This window comes from Calidris pugnax, unplaced genomic scaffold, assembly GCF_001431845.1.
Source record: "Calidris pugnax isolate Ruff unplaced genomic scaffold, ASM143184v1 scaffold255, whole genome shotgun sequence".
NCBI classification, from domain to species: Eukaryota; Metazoa; Chordata; class Aves; order Charadriiformes; family Scolopacidae; genus Calidris; species Calidris pugnax.
Genome location: NW_015091101.1, coordinates 540,812 through 556,922, shown reverse-complemented (window position 1 = coordinate 556,922; position 16,111 = coordinate 540,812). Strand labels below are relative to the sequence as shown.

Here is a 16,111-nt window from a genome sequence, read left to right as displayed (position 1 = left end):
ACTCGTGCCTCCCCCACGCCGAGATGACCCCACACACACACACCTCTCCCCGTACCTGGACATGCTCCGGCCCGGGCCCCCCCCTCACCCCCCCCGCCCGTCGCTACCGAAGGAACCGGCGGGGTCCTCCGAGGCGGGGGCGGCGCTGCGTTACGTGGCCCCGCCCTCGCGTCTCCCGGAAGTGGCGCCGCGTAGCTCCGCCCCCCTCCCCGTCGTTGCCAAGGCAACGGCGCGGCCTACACCGCCATGGGGCCGCCTCATCCCATCTCCCCCCCCCACCAACAACGGCTACCGGCGCCGAGGGACGGCACCGGGTCGGGGGGGAAACGAGCCCACCTCCCACCACATCCAGATGCCAAACCTTTAAAATAGACCCGGGGGTGGGGGGGAGTTTGGGCCCGGCCCCAAATTTGGTGTCCTGCTTGGGTTCATGGCAGTTGTGCAGTGTCAACTGGTACCCTGGTATTGGATGTAGTTTCTAGCTTTGATATGAGAATTCCCAGAGATGTGTTATGGTTTTAGGCTTTCAGAGGAAAGGAACTGGACCATATCTCCTGAAAATTAAGGTGGCTGAGGCAGGACAAGGCTGGGGAGTTGCTCTCTGCCCTCTTCATTGCTGTTTCAGGACTGCATTCGAAGCCCTCCAGCAAATGAGACCTGTGTGCTTTGGAAGGGTTGTTGGTAAGGTTCACCTTTGCTCTGTGTGTCTGAGAGCTTGATTGAGAACTTACACTAAATAAAGAAATAAACAAAATATCAGACCCTGAATTATTGCAAGTATAGCACTGCTCCCTCTTGGTCATGGCTTGAGGGTCGTTTTTCCCTGTTTTGTCGTTAATGATTTATTCTCTTGCTCTAAACCAGCCATTCTTATATACAAAGCAGGGTTAAACTTACTTTTGCTCTCTTTCTGTAACCAGCTCCAGGCCCTGTGATTGCCTGAAACCCTCTGCTTGATTCTGGATGTCCTATTACCCTTCCTCCTTCTTCCTGATGATTTCTCCCTGCTTTGTCCTTTCATCACTGCGCTGCTGTCATACCCATCCTGGCAGTCTCCTCCAACCCGGACACCTACCCGGGGCCTAGGCCCGGGCCCAAACTCCCCCCACCCCCGTTTCACCAGCACTGTGGGGTCCCACTCCCACCCAGCTCCACCATCACGGGGAAATCTGGTCCCCCAGGGGTGCTGGATGCCCCCCAAGCTCCATTAGTGTGTCAGCTGGGGGTGCTGAGGGATGAGAAGCTGGATGTGAGCGGGCAGTGGGCACTTGCAGCCCAAAATGCCAATCACAACCCGGGCTGCACGGAAAGAAGCGTTGCCGGCAGATACAGAGAGGGGATTCTGCCACTTTGCTCTGGTGAGACCTCAACCGGAGCACTGTGTGCAGGTCTGGAGCCCTCAATCATAGAATCATAGAATCGTATGGGGTTGGAAGTGACCTCTGGAGATCATCGAGTCCAACCCCCCCACTGGAGTGGGTCTACCCAGAGCAGGTTGCATAGGATATTGTCCAGGTGGTTTTTGAATGTCTCCAGAGAAGGAGACTCCACCACCTCTCTGGGCAGCCTCTGCCAGTGCTCTACCACTCTCACAGTAAAGAAGTTCCTCCTCATGTTTAGGTAGAACTTCTTATACTCAAGTTTGTGTCCATTTCCTCTTGTCCTGTCACTGGGCACCACTGAAAAAAGACCAGCCCCATCCTCCTCACACCCACCCTTTAAGTATTTATAGGCATTGATCAGATCCCCCCTCAGCCTTCTCTTCTCCAGACTAAAAAGACCCAAGTCCCTCAGCCTCTCCTCCTAAGAGAGATGCTCCAGGCCCCTCATCATCTTTGTAGCCTCTGCTGTCCCCTCTCCAGCAGTTCCCTGTCCTTCTGGAACTGGGGAGCCCAGAACTGGTCCCAGTGCTCCAGCTGGGGCCTCCCCAGGGCAGAGCAGAGGGGCAGGATGACCTCCCTCCACCTGCTGCTCACACTCTTCCTGATGCCCCCCAGGATGCCATTGGCCTTCTTGGCCACAAGGGCCCATTGCTGGCTCCTGGGCATCCTCTTGTCCACAAGAACTCCCAGATCTTTCTCCTCAGAGCTGCTCTCCAGCAGGTCACCCCCAACCTTTCCTGGTGCAGGGGGTTATTTCTCCCCAGGCGCAGCACTCGACGCTTGCTCTGGTTAAATTTCATTAGGTTTCTCTTGTCCCAATTCTCCAGTCTGTCCAGGTCTCACTGGATGGCAGCACAGCCTTCCGGGGTGTCAGCCACCCCTCCCAGTTTTGTGTTGTCAGCAAACTTGCTGAGGGTACTTTCCATCCCTTCATCCAGGTCATTGATGAATATATTGAAGAGGACTGGACCCAGTACTGAGCCCTGGGGAACACCACGTGTTACAGACTTCCAGCTGGACTCCGTGCCCCTAATCACAACCCTCTGGGTTCTGTCCGTTAGCCAGTTTTCAATCCACTTAACTGTCCGTTCCTCTAACCCACACTTCCTAAGGTCAATATAGGAAGGACATGGACCTGATGGAGAGGGTCCAGAGGAGGGCCACAAGGATGATCAGGGGGATGGAGCACCTCTGCTCCAAGGACAGGCTGAGGGAGCTGGGGTTGTTCAGCCTGGAGAAGAGGAGGCTCCGGGGAGACCTAATAGCAGCCTTCCAGTACCTGAGGGGGCTACAGGAAGGCTGGGGAGAGCCTGTTTAGAAAGGCCTGCAGTGACAGGATGAGGGGAAATGGCTTCAAGCTGGAGGGGAACAGATTTAGACTGGAGATGAGGAGAGGGTTCTTCACTGGGAGGGTGGTGGAGCACTGGGACAGGTTGCCCAGGGAGGTGGTTGAGGCCCCTTCCCTGGAGATATTCAAGGAGAGGCTCGACGAGGCCCTGGGCACCCTGGTCTAGTTGGGGGTGTCCCTGCTGACTGCAGGGGGGTGGGACTAGATGGCCTTTGGAGGTCCCTTCCGGCCTGGCCCATTGTATGATTCGTTATATAGAGGTGGGGAAACTGAGGCACGGAGCCTCCCCCTTTCCCCCCCCACCAAGAGCCCAGAGGTGAGCCACATGACACATCACACCCCGTAATGAACCATCCACAGCATCCAAGCAAACTAGACTGTATTAATATTTACAATTCTGAAGAGGAAAGAAAGAAAAGGGCAGAGAGAAAAGGTGGCGGAGAAGCAGGCGGCTGCCCCTTTTTGGATCCCCTTTGCATCCACGGGAGCTGCTCCCCCTCCTCAGGGACTCACGACCTTTGCGCGAGCGCAAGGCAAGGGCCGTTGGCGATTTTTCATGGCTTTTCTCCTCAAGAGCGACGGCTCCTTCTCAGCCAAATCCTCAACGGTGAAACCCTCGGCCTCACCACACACCACCGGACCCCCGTGAACAGCCCGGCTGCATCCCAGCACTGAAACGTGCCGCCACTCGCGTGCTCCAGACACGACGCTGCTACTGCCCCGGAGCAAAAACCTGAGGAAAAGGCTGGCAGGAGCCGGCCTCGCCTCCGTTCCATGCTGCCGGGGGATTTCCATCATTTTTTGGAGGTCCCAATCCTCCCGGCGATGCCATACGATGGTAACTACCACAGGGGGCTCACCGCTTCGGCTGAAATCAGATGGGAAAACCAAAACCTTGGGAACGATCCCCCTGCGATCACTGGGGCGGAATTGCCATAAATGGGGGAGCAAACGCGCACTTGGAAGGAGCTGCCACCATTCAGGCTGCTTCAGGCCCTGCAGCTCCGCTCCCCGACGCCCTTACACGAGCCGATGCCGAGGGAAACGCTTCCAAAGCGTGGGACGGCCAGAAGTGGGGCAGAAGCTGCTGCTTTTCCCCCGGGACCCGTCCGGGTTTCTCCGTTTGTGAGACCGCCAAGAGCCCCGTGGCTGCAGCCCCGCTCCTGGCCTTCCCAGAGAGGAGAACCCCGCTGTGGGGGCAGGCACGGACCCTGCATGGCAGAGGTGGCTTTGGGTGCACCCCAGGAACCTCCACCTGCCTCACGCTGTGTACCCGAGCCCCATGCTTTCCTTTCTAACAGCTCCAGACACCCCTCATGTTTTTTCCTGGAGGGCTACCGAGCCTGGCATTTGACTTTCCCTGCACCCCAAAACCCTCCACGTGTGTGTGCGCGCCTGCCCCAGAGCACTCTGGCTGCCTTTTAGGGCACCTGAGTGCTTTCAGTGTACCCCAAAGCTCTCCTTTCGCCTTCCCTTCCACCCCAGAGCCCTCCCTGAGTCTTCCAGCAGCCCTGAGACCTCTACGAGTTTTTTGGAGGCCCCAGAGCCCTCCCAAACACCTCTCACTGCTCTGCAGGGCTTTCCATGGGCTTTGCTGAAAGCTTCTAGGCACCCCAGGGACCCTCCTCGTGACTTTCCACGCACCCTGCAGCCCTCCACATGCCTTTCCCTGTGCCCCAGGTCCCCCCGTCCAGCTTTTGGAGCATTTTGGATCTGGCCCTGCCTCTCCTCCCACAGGAATGAGCAGGGAGGCAGGAGAGCGGGGTGGCTGGGGGGGCTTCCCAAGGGGGGAAAGGCTGTCACCAAGGATCAGCGAGGCCCAGGGAAGGAGGGAGGAAGGGTCCCCGCCGTCCGCCTGCACGTGGGGGGACAGGAAAGGAAGCAAAGATTCGACCATCTGAGCTTTGTGCACAACCCTGACGAGAAAGAATGGTGTAAGGCAGAAGTTGGGGAGCAGGGAGGGGAGAGGAGAGGCGCAGGCGCCGCTGTGTTACAACAAACCTTGCTTGGGAAGGGGCCAGCGGTTAGTCAGGAGGGGACGGTGAAGCACAGGGAGGCTGAGGTAAGGGTGTCCCAGCCCCAGCGAGCCCGGCAGCCCGGCTCCCTCCCCGTGGGGAGAGGCAGGAGGCAGCGAGGGGTACTTCCCTAAAGGTACTTCCCTAAAGGTCCTGACCTGCGGCTGGAGCGCGTCTGCATCGCTTCAAGCCACAAAATAACTTCACTGTGCGGGTGATCTGCTGCTTAAACCATCCTGGTGCTTCAACAACAGCGTCTTAACGGGAGGGGAAGGGTATTTAGGGCGTTGAAACTACAGAATCCCCTTTTCTGCCTCCGAGACCAAACACCTCTCGGGAGCAAGAGGGCAGCCTGGCTGCCGGGATTGCCCAGCTCCGGTTTTACATCCGCCACGGAGAGAGGGAAGGGCAGAGGGAACCAAGTCCAGCGGCAGCTGACGGGCTCCAGCTGCGAGTCCCGGGTGGTTCGCAGGACCCGGAGCTGCCGGCTGAAGGGAAAGGCTGCCCCGGCAGAGCCCGGCCGCCCGCGCCACACAAACCACCCCAGACAAGTCCAAAGGTCTCAGCACTGGAGCAGCGGGGCAGGACAGTCCCTTTTCCCTTGGGAAGCTGGTCGGGAAGGGCTGGGCTGAGCTGTGGCTGTCAGACAGGCAGAAAGGGAGAGGAGGAACGGCAACTGTCTGCTAAAGAGGTGCGAGGAGTCTCTGTGTCCGGGTGCTGGTTCACGTGTGCTGCTGGCATCCCCATTGCACCACCCATGGGGCTGGGAGGAAGAGGAGGAAGGCTGGGAGGAAGAGGAGGAGCACCAGGCCACATGGCTGCAGTCCGAGCTGCTCAGGCCCCTTTCACAACTTCTGGATCTTCTCAGCGATAACGATGGGGTTCTCCTTACGGATCTTCTCAGCGGCTTCTGCCTTGTAGTCGTAGGGGCAGGCGTGCATGTCGGAGTACCGGTGAATGGCACAGAACAGGTTCCCGCAGCGACAGTCGAAGCCTGGAGGGAGGAAGAGCAGAAACAAAGCCACGTCAGTCCCCATCCAGCTGGACAGGAAGGCAGCAGGGCCTCTACTCCTTCCTGCCAGGCCAGGAAACTCCACTAAGGCAGAAAGAGGGGCAGAGGAGGGAGGGAGCCGCTGTCCCCCAAGGGCGAAAGGGAGTCTCGGTGTGGGGGGGAAGACCAGGGGTTGCTCTTGGGTTTCCTCTGGTTGATCTGCTCCCGTGAGCACACGCGTGCTCTGGGCAGCCCCAGCTGTCAGGGCGGTGGGAAACACTCCCACAGCAGCTGCTCTCCGCGCTCCCCGGGGACAAGGGACACGCCGGGGACCGCAGAGTGCCAGATTGCTAATCCAGATCCGGCTCCCCAGGCAGCCAGCAAGGCAGCCCGAGCTGGAGCTCAGCCCTCCCAGCCAGCCTGGCTCCCCAGGCCTCACCCACCAGCATCTGGACCAACCAGGAAGCAGCAAAACCTTCACCTCGTTAGGGTAATATCAGAGCTATTTAGGCTTCAAAATTCAGCATTTAGCACTTCACTAAGAGACAATGTTGTTCAGGAGTGCCAGCGTTAGCACAGCTCCAGAGGGTTGTGCCACCATCCAGCGTGACCTGGACAGGCTGGAGAGCTGGGCAGAGGAGAACCTCATGAGGTTCAACAAGGGCAAGTGTAGGGTCCCACACCTGGGGAGGAAGAACCCCAGGCACCAATAGAGGTTAGGGGTGGACCTGCTGGAAAGCAGTTCTGAGGAGAAGAATCTGGGGGTCCTGGTGGAGAGTAAACTATCCATGAGCCAGCAATGTGCCCTTGTGGCCAAGAGGGTCCATGGAATCCTGGGCTGCACAGGGAAGAGTGTGGCCAGGAGGTGGAGGGAGGTCATTCTCCCCCTCTGCTCTGCACTGGGGAGGCCACAACTGGAATCCTGCGTCCAGTTCTGGGCTCCCCAGGTCAAGAGAGACAGGGAACTACTGGAGAGAGTCCAGCGTAGGGCAACAGAGATGATGGAGGGATTGGAGCATCTCCCTGATGAGGAAAGGCTGAGAGAGCTGGGGCTCTTGAGCCTGGAGAAGAGAAGGCTGAGGGGAGACCTTATCAATGCTGACAAGTGTCTAAAGGGTGGGTTGAAGGAGGATGGATCCAGGCTCTTTTCAGTGGTTCCCAGTGACAGGACGAGGGGCAACGGGCACAAGCTGGAACATAAGAAGTTCCACTCCAATCTGAGGAAGAACTTGTTTGGGGTGAGGGTGGCAGAGCCCTGGCAGAGGCTGCCCAGGGAGGGTGTGGAGTCCCCTTCTCTGGAGATCTTCAAGCCCCGCCTGGATGCTCCTGAGTGATGTGCTCTGGGCAGCCCTGCTTTGGCCGGGGGGTTGGACTGGATGGGCTCTAGAGGTCCCTTCCAACTCTGACAATTCTGTGATTCTGTGAACTGAGGCAGAGAGCAGGGAGGGGGTTTGCTGCAGGACAGCAAAGCAGCTCCCCATCGCACTGCCAGTGTGCACAGACCACAAACCCCTCTCTACAAGGTGCCAGTTTACTCTCGTTTGAGAAAACTCTTTTTATCCTAAATGCCTCGAATTGACAGGAGCTCTCTGCGAGTTGCTTCCTAAAGTGTGGGAAAGCCCCGGAAGATTGGCGAGGAGGACTGTAAACACGCTCAAGTGACTCGCTGGAGAGAGTCCAGCGTAGGGCAACAGAGATGATGGAGGGATTGGAGCATCTCCCTGATGAGGAAAGGCTGAGAGAGCTGGGGCTCTTGAGCCTGGAGAAGAGAAGGCTGAGGGGAGACCTTGTTCATGCTGACAAGTGTCTGAAGGGTGGGTTGAAGGATGATGGAGCCAGGCTCTTTTCAGTGGTTCCCAATGACAGGACGAGGGGCAACGGGCACAAGCTGGACCATGGGAAGTTCCATTCAAATCTGAGGAAGAACTTCTTTGGGGTGAGGGTGGCAGAGCCCTGGCAGAGGCTGCCCAGGGAGGGTGTGGAGTCCCCTTCTCTGGAGATCTTCAAGCCCCGCCTGGATGCTCCTGAGTGATGTGCTCTGGGCAGCCCTGCTTTGGCCGGGGGGTTGGACTGGATGGGCTCTAGAGGTCCCTTCCAACTCTGACAATTCTGTGATTCTGTGAACTGAGGCAGAGAGCAGGGAGGGGGTTTGCTGCAGGACAGCAAAGCAGCTCCCCATCGCACTGCCAGTGTGCACAGACCACAAACACCTCGCTACAAGGTGCCAGTTTACTCTGGTTTGCTGCAGGACAGCAAAGCAGCTCCCCGACGCACTGCCGGTCTGCAAATACTGCAAACACCTCACTACAAGGTGCCAGTTTACTCCCGTTTGAGAAAACTCTTTTTATCCTAAATGCCTCGAATTGACAGGAGCTCTCTGCGAGTTGCTTCCTAAAGTGTGGGAAAGCCCCGGAAGATTGGCGAGGAGGACTGTAAACACGCTCAAGTGACTCGCACGTGGGGTGCTGGAAAACACACATATCACACTAATTGTTGTTTAGTTTTGTGTGCTCAATGAGTAGAACATCTGCACTCAGATAACGTCGGCCTGGGATGGACTCGGGGGCACCTTATCGAACGTTCCCCAGATTCCTGCCTGGCTGTTGAAGAGATCAAAGCACAGCAGAAAACTCTGCCTGCCTGAATCCTTGAAATACAGGCCAGAACAGCAAGTGTGAGCTCTCCCTCTCTCACTCCCTTGCTAACGAGGACTCTCTTGCTAATAAGGACTCTCGCTCTCTTGCCTGTGTCCCCTGCTTGCCTGCTTCTGCCCAGGGGAGATTCCCTGATCCATGTGGCTTGCCTGCTTCTGCCCAGGGGAGATTCCCCGATCCATTTGTTGAGATTAAATTCGTTCTTAGCCTTTAATCTGTGATTTTGTGGTTGTTCCTGCGTCCTGCCTGCATCAGCTCACACGTACAGGAAAGGAAAGGTCTCACAGTTTGGAACACTTGTCCAGGAAAACAATCCCCCCTGCAGAGCTGCAGGCTGGGCACAGAGCACCCTGCCCACTCCCAGCTTTACAAACCCACGTTTATTCTACAACAGCACCCTCAAATTTCCTGGGAGGTGCTGGGCAAACCTCCTGGGTCGGACTCTGCCAAAGCAGCTTACACAAACCATCACAGAAGCATTTGTGCCATCCCTGGGTGCTGAAGGCCCTGAGGAGGCTGAAGAGGCAAGTGCTCCACTAGAGCAGCCTGACCCGCACGGCTCTAGAGTCAACTTTTTCCAGGAAAACACTAAACGCCAGAGTGAATTTAGGGGAGCGATGTTTTTAGGAACAAACCACAGCCAAGTTAATGGCTTCGCTTTCCAGGGGCAGTTTTCCCATGGATACCACCTCAGCACCTCTCTCTCTCTCAGCACCATCCTGCTCTCGGGAAGCTCACGGCAGGAGCCAAGCACCGTTAACAAATGGGATGAGTCTCGGAGTGGGATTTTCTGTTTGGGTCTAACTCAGTTTGTGTCACTATTACGAAAGCTTTACCACTGACTTGAACAGGAGCAGAATTAGACCCACAGCGAGCACTGCCTTTGCTTCTACAAGCAGCTTTTGCCAAGTGGGCAGAAATAACCCGAGAGGCACTGCTCCCTCCAGCTCCGTAATCCCACATCCACGGGCTGGCAGGGACCGTGACAGTGAGTGGCAGATTCCCTGCCTGGGACAGGGCTGTTGGCAGGTCACAGCTCCCCTCCCTCCTCCCCTGCAGCACCACATCTCGGGGACGTAAAGAGACTTTTCGGAGGGCTCCTCCAACCACTGACCCACAGCGACCCTCTGAACCCAGGCAGTGTCACAGCACAAGGAGATGTGCCCAGGTGGCTACAAAACCAGACTATGCAGGCCACAGGCAAGCCTTCCCCACAGCCAGGCTCTTACCAGTCAGCCCGATCTTCTTCCGGCAAGTGAAGCAGCGATTCTTCTTCTGTTTGGGTTTTTCCGAAGCTGCCTTGCCCTCAGCTGTGTTTGGAGATATTTCGAGCAGGGTACCTGAAACAGAGGAAAGAGTTTTTCTTCCCTTCTTGATAAACCCAGCAACGCATTCTTTTTCTTGCAGGAGCTGCTTGAGGCCCTAGGATTCTGGGTCTGTGCCAGACACCTCTGCGTGCACCTTGCCCTGACCGACATCCCCCAAACTCTGACATTTGCCTCATTCCACGTAGCCTCGTGTTTTCTCTTTCAAAGTCCATAAGTCCAAGGCTCAGAAACACCAAGGAGACGTTACGGTTTCGTTAGGGTGTACATAAGGCAACATGATGCTGGCTCAGAAACACCAAGGAGACGTTACGGTTTCGTTAGGGCATACATAAGGCAACATGATGCTGTTTAGTTTCTGCTGAGAAAAGGTAATAATATGTAGAATTACCTGGTGCTTGGCATAGGTTACGCATGCGTCTGGATAGTCACTACAGCTTAGCTGATGTACAGTAACTCAGCTGCACAGCTGAGCCGGGAGTTAATCTTCACCGGGGAAAAAATAAAGTTAACCCCTTGTAAGTACTACTAATTATTTTTGCTGACTCTTATGTAAGTGTTCCTCGTATGTAGGTCTCAGAATGCTTTACAGACATACTCATCGCTGCCTCTAATCTACCAGAAGGAAAACTGAGCTCTGAAAGCCAGATTGTTAAAGGTCACTGATGCTTAGCGGGATTTCCTACGGTACCTAAGCAGGCTAGAGAAGCCAACAGGAGGGAGGAGCTCCAACCGCGAGCAGATACACACCTGCAGCGCACACCACTCTGAAAATCAGGCTAAGGAGAGAGTCAGAGTCAGAGGAGGACTGTCAGAGAGGAGACAGAGGCAGAGACAGCTTTGTGGAGCTCACCCTAAATGACTTTCTAAAAACCCCACGATCAGAAGAAAGGGGTAGGCTCTTCTACGCCTCTTTTCCACCAGTCTCTCACCTGCCTGTTGTGAATTGTCTCCTTGGGCTTGCAGGCCAGGGATTACCAAATCCAAAATGCACAGTCATGTGCGGTGACTAGAGCCTGGGTTTTTTTTTAGCAACCAACACCTCTTGGGTTTTGTTCTTTTTTTTTTAGCTTTGAACACAAGCGAACTGTCAGTTGAGCTAAAGGAGGGTGTCTCCAACGCAGTGTCACTTGGTTACAGCTGCAACATAACAGCTCACCCTCTAACTCATCAACGGGAGGATGCACCCCCCTGGGCAACGACACCCGAGCTCCTCTATCACCTCCAGGTCCCCACTCTGCAAACAAAGAGGCCGCCTTAAAATGTTCCCCTCTGAGGGGCAGGTTTGCCTCCCACCAGGCAGGATGACAACAACCCGGGCAGCAGCTGCCCCTGGGCACCGTCACAAACACGTCTCCTCTCTCCCAAGACCACGCTGGCTCCGTCTCCTTCCCTCCCTCCAGAGATGGCAGGGAAACGCAGCCAAGGAGAGCCGTGCAGCAGGCTGTGGGACGCTCCGGGCTCTCTGCCATCCGCCGGGAGAGGCGTCATGGAAGATTCTCCTCCTGCCAGCGAGTTGAGGGCTGGCAGCTACTCAGCCCTCAGCCCACAGAGCAATCTCTATCGGCCTGCCCTCAGGCACAGCATTTTCTCTCTCCTCCCTGTTTCAGAAGGAGACAAACCCTTTTCTCCTCAGCTCTCCTGCTCCATGTACCTTTACTGCCCGGAGGTAACAACCGTCTCCTGGAGTCAGAGGCCAGGATTGTACTTGCTGCTCAAACCGACTCGCGAGGTCGGTGTCACTCCCACTCCTGCAAAGCCCGAACCATCTACCTGATGAGGAAGATGCTGCTGAGGCTTCTTCTGTCTTGATGATTTCTTCTGTCTCGCTGCTGTTTTCATCTCTGGATATGCTCATGGCCGTCATCTGATGGGTCACAGGAGTCTGAGCACTGGGAGTATTTGCAACAAACAAACCAACCAAGCAGAGATTAAACACAAATATTTTCTTTTGATGAACAGTTACGTGGGAGAGATCTTCAGCCCATAAAGTTAATTTCATTACACTCAGAGGTAGCTCAGGAGCAGAGCAGGGCAATTCCCCTTGAGATTTGGGATCAAAGTTCTTCATAGACACAGGTGGAATGAATGTGTGATGATCTCTGTTTCCTTTTCCACCCAAATAAATCCAAAGCCAAGGCAACAGCCCATCCAAACAGGACAGGGAAATGAGAGTTGTGAGTCAGGACTGTAACACCATGGTGGAACTCAATGCAGTACTACCTTCCTTCCCATCAAATGTGACCAAGGTCCCCACTCCTGCTGTCACAGCTCCCAGGCTGGATCATCACCAGGTGGTGCCTTCACTGAGGACTGAGTTGAGGCAGCTCATGACAGATGTGGTACACTGGCTCCAAGACAATCAGGATGCCAATTAGTTTACCACAGGTTTTAATTTACTCCTGACCCTCTGATACCTGACTCTATGCATCAGTCACCATCGCTGGGGACATCTCAGTCTTCCAGATAAACCAGGGTCACAACGAGCAGCGTTTGACCCACCCCTCTTTACAGACCCCCACGGCCAGCTCAGTCTTCCAGATAAACCAGGGTCACAACGACCCACCCCTCTTTACAGACCCCCATGGCCATAGGGGATGAGAGCTGCCCCTTGTGTCCCAGGGCTGGATTTTAGCACAGCTGCAGACCCCCAGCCCCACAGACCCTGTCCCTACCTGGCTTTCACATCCTCAGGCGTGGAGTCTCCCTCCGCACGCTGCCCTGCAATTGCATCCGAAGCCATGGGGCTGCTGTTGGGACCGCTGGGGGCTACAAAACAAAACCACAGTCTTGGAAGACACTTTAAAATGTCAGCAAGTTTTTTGGGTGCTTGACAGCCAAGGAGAAAGCAGGATGAGCACTTTCAGCTCCCTACCAGCAGCTGGGAGGCCACACTTTAGCTGGGATCACTCCTAGATCCCCTATTCTCATACTCCCCCCTCTGAATTTGTGTGTAGGTCTCTGTGGGGACATCAGGGCTGGGTGGGCCTTGCCGTGACCCAGTACAGCCAGGAATGACTCCTTGTACCAGGACAACACCCCTGCTCGTCCTCCTGAGAGCTGCAGGCCTCATTTATGGAGACCTGTTCAGCTCTGAGGATCTGCCAGCTGCCTTTTTGGGGAATGAGGGTTTATCCGCAGGAGTTACCGTGCTGAATCCCTTCCATTCCTGAGGGGTTTTTCAACATCTGGTAAAATCTGCCTCCAGTCACCCCTGAGACCTCCATCACTCTTTGATTCCCCTTCTTTTCCTCAGCATCGCAAAGCAAACTCCGTATCAGCGCAAATATTCTCCTCGTGGTATAAATGAGAACCCTGAGGTTCCCAACACACCTTGAACCTGTTACTTTGCAGCTTCTCCAAGGTCTAAGAACCAGATCCTCATCTGCTTCCATACAAACATCTTGGTTTATGTCAGCCAAGAATCTCAATCAAGGCCTTTAGAAACCCCCTTTGTCAGGCTGAGCCATGGTCCCAATATATATTTTGGGCGGGTACCTCAAGGAAAGCCATTGTTACACTCGTGAACAAAGCTGTGGAAGATCTCTAGGTGTCACAAAGTGGCATCTGCACAAACTTCCAACACAATAAAATCCTGTTAATGATAGAATCACAAAACGCTATGGGGTTGGAAGGGACCTCTGGAGATCATCTTCAACCCCCTGCCAGAGCAGGGCCACCCAGAGCAGGTCCCACAGGAACGTGTCCAGGTGGGTTTGAATGTCTCCAGAGAAGGAGACTCCACCACCTCCCTGGGCAGCCTCTGCCAGGGCTCTGCCACCCTCACAGGAAAGAAGTTCCTCCTCATGTTGAGATGGAACTTCCCATGTTCCAGTTTGTGCCCATTCCCTCTTGTCCTGTCCCTGGGCACCACTGAGAAAAGACCAGCCCCATCCTCCTGACACCCACCCTTGAAGTATTTACAGGTGTTGATCAGATCCCCCCTCAGCCTTCTCTTCTCCAGACTAAAAAGCCTCAAGTCCCTCAGCCTCTCCTCATGAGAGAGATGCTCCAGGCCCCTCATCATCTTTGTAGCCTCTGCTGTCCCCTCTCCAGCAGTTCCCTGTCCTTCTGGAACTGAGGAGCCCAGACCTGGATAAGAGCATCCTTTCTGTGCTGCCTCCCAGCTCGGTGCCCTGTCAGCTCTGTTCAGCTGCTAGAAACAAACCTTTTATTTCATGGCTTTTAATTGTCAACTCTGCTAAGATTAAAAAAAACACAACAACAAAACAAAACAACTCAGCAAACCCAAAAGGCCAAATTCTTCCCAAATAAAGTTTCATTTCAGGGATGTTGTGTGGTTCCCAGCAGTCAGCACCTCACCCGGGGAACAGGTCATTGCTAAAGATCTGGGCCACCGTTAGCACCAAGTGAAGTTTCAGAGTTTCCTGGAAGGTGCTGACTGGGATGGGGCTTCCCAAACAGCTGGGAATGGGAAGAAAACCGACCCCTTACAGGGAACAGAAAGGTTCAAAGGCTCAGGGGTCTCCGATTTAGAGGCTCAGGTCTACACAGAAAGGGGAAGACATAAGTTTTCCAGGAGGGAGTAAAACTACCAGTACCATGGCTCTTATTCCCAGTTGCCCAACACAGTTTGCATCCAGGCACCCATTTAAGAGAGATTTCACGGACAAAAATCCTCTACCTGGGGGGCTTATCCGGTCACTGCTCTGCTGCCTCTGCAGGAACTCCTTATAGCAGACGGAGCACATCCCGTTGGTGCGGGGGCTGCCGTAAAACCCACAGCCCGTGGTACAGAGCAGGGGCACCTGGGTCTGGTTCGTCTCCTGAGCCATCCTCTCCCCGCCGAGGCGCCGAGCTGCAAACAGGAATCAAGAGGAGACAGCTGTGAGGAGCCCCAGCACTCGCTCCTCGCCGGCTGCAGCTGATCAGGAAGGAGCACAAAGGATCCCGAGGGAGGCCGGTTCCTGCACGTGCACGACGGCGCGATGCGAGTCCCTCCAGCACGGGGTACCCCGGGGCTCGTTAGCAAGTCCTGGGGGCTGGAGCCACCCAGAGCTCAGCTGCCAGGAAGAGCAAACGCCAACAGGAGCCCCCAGAGCCCCCTCCTCACACCACGAGGCTCCCGAAACTCCCGGTGAGGACAGGCAGGTTAGAGCCCAGCGATCTGCTCTCCAACGGTAACAAGAAGAGCCATCGCAGCGCCACTAATGACTCCCGCAAACAGCGAGACAAAGAATGCCACTCAAACCGCCAGCGTCCAGCCTCCTTAGCTACATTTTGCACTTGGAGGCATTTATTTTCCTTTCAAGCCGGTTTTACTTTTTTAGCTCAACGGAAGGTGACGTAAGCGACGCAAAAAGAACCCACCAACTCTCCGTTGTGACACACACCCCGTGTTTCCCGACATGGACAAGGGGAACGTTAGCACGGTTTGGCTGGAAATAAGGATCAGGTTTCTTTCCAGCACTAAGCTGTGATTCTGGAACACCTTCCCAGGGGAAGCAGCAGACACAGTGAAACCTACTTTTAAAATTAATCTTAATAAATTTCTCATGCGACTGCTTCCAGAGCTGGGAACCAGCCCCTTCCAGCCACGCATGGGGTCACGTTTACACGGCCAAACTCCACCACAACCCTTTAAACCAGGACCATAAGCAATAACTCCCAGCAACAACCAACACCAACTCAGACGTGTGCGAACAACCGGTCCAGCTTTGACAGAGGACAAGGGGAGAGGGCGTTGAGGTGACAGGGGTGGGTGCAGGTGGCTCCAGCTCAAAGACTGGGAGTCCCCCTTTGTGGGACGCACCAAGTATCCACCACTTCACAGCCACCTCTGCCACCTTCTTTCACTCTCCTACAAAACTTGCTCCAATAAAACAAGGGGAACAAGAAATAATTACCCTCCCAGGAGCGCTCCCGTGGGATGGAGGTGGATCAGCTCTAGGTTTGTTCCTCCTTGGCCTCAGCTGGGCGATAGGAATCTTGGGGATCCCCTTGCAGGGCTCAGGCCGGGGTTCCCATTACTGGCCCGGAATCCTTTCCTGGCCCAAACCGACCTCTCCTTCGGGACCAGCAGCCACGGGAGCCTCCTCCGCACCGGGCCCTCTGGAGCGGCCCTGCGAGGCTGGATCCCCGTGGAGGGAACGGGAGGGTGGCCACCGCCACAGATTTTCAGGAGTTGCTTCTGATTTGGAGCGTCCCTGGAGAGAGAAGGTGACGGCGGCTGAGCCTCGGGTGGAGTTCAGCTCTCCCTTAGCCAGTAGCCATGGGGCAACCCGCAGCCCAGAGCCGAGCGGCACCCACACGGCTTTAACCCCAGAAACAGCTGAAATGAAGGACCGCGGGGGAACCGCACCGCTCCCTCTGCCCTAAGGCTAACCCACCGCCCGGCCAGCGGAGGCCACGGGCCGCCCGCCCCGCCACCGAAGG

At 55.6% G+C, this 16,111-nt stretch overlaps 2 protein-coding genes across 2 annotated transcripts in view; both read right to left on the bottom strand.

Annotated features, from left to right (window-relative positions):
* Window positions 1-171, bottom strand: part of ABHD17A (abhydrolase domain containing 17A) — a 9,174-nt gene extending 9,003 nt beyond the window's left edge. Inside the window, exon 1 of the mRNA XM_014957958.1 lies at window positions 56-171. The gene's annotated coding sequence lies outside the window, so the exon portion shown is untranslated. The remainder of the gene's footprint in view (window positions 1-55) is intronic.
* A 4,794-nt stretch (window positions 172-4,965) lies between these two features.
* Window positions 4,966-15,896, bottom strand: LOC106897381 (AN1-type zinc finger protein 5-like). The gene is made up of 6 exons (XM_014957973.1): window positions 15,583-15,896; window positions 14,361-14,534; window positions 12,391-12,484; window positions 11,489-11,607; window positions 9,620-9,730; window positions 4,966-5,739 (listed from the first exon to the last, which is right to left on the bottom strand). Exons 2-6 carry the CDS (start codon window positions 14,509-14,511, stop codon window positions 5,591-5,593), a joined length of 624 nt encoding a protein of 207 aa, XP_014813459.1. The 5' UTR covers window positions 14,512-14,534; window positions 15,583-15,896; the 3' UTR covers window positions 4,966-5,590.
* Between the last annotated feature and the right edge of the window lie 215 nt (window positions 15,897-16,111).

Bases quoted from the DNA above. Each gene is read 5' to 3' on its own strand.
- LOC106897381 (XM_014957973.1), bottom strand. From the start codon at position 14,511: ATGGCTCAGGAGACGAACCAGACCCAGGTGCCCCTGCTCTGTACCACG. The intron at 12,485-14,360 runs GTAGAGGATTTT...TTTGTTTTGTAG, and splicing joins TGACCGGATAAGCCCCCCAG to CCCCCAGCGGTCCCAACAGC. The intron at 5,740-9,619 runs GTAAGAGCCTGG...TCCTCCCTCCAG, and splicing joins GAAGAAGATCGGGCTGACTG to GCTTCGACTGTCGCTGCGGG.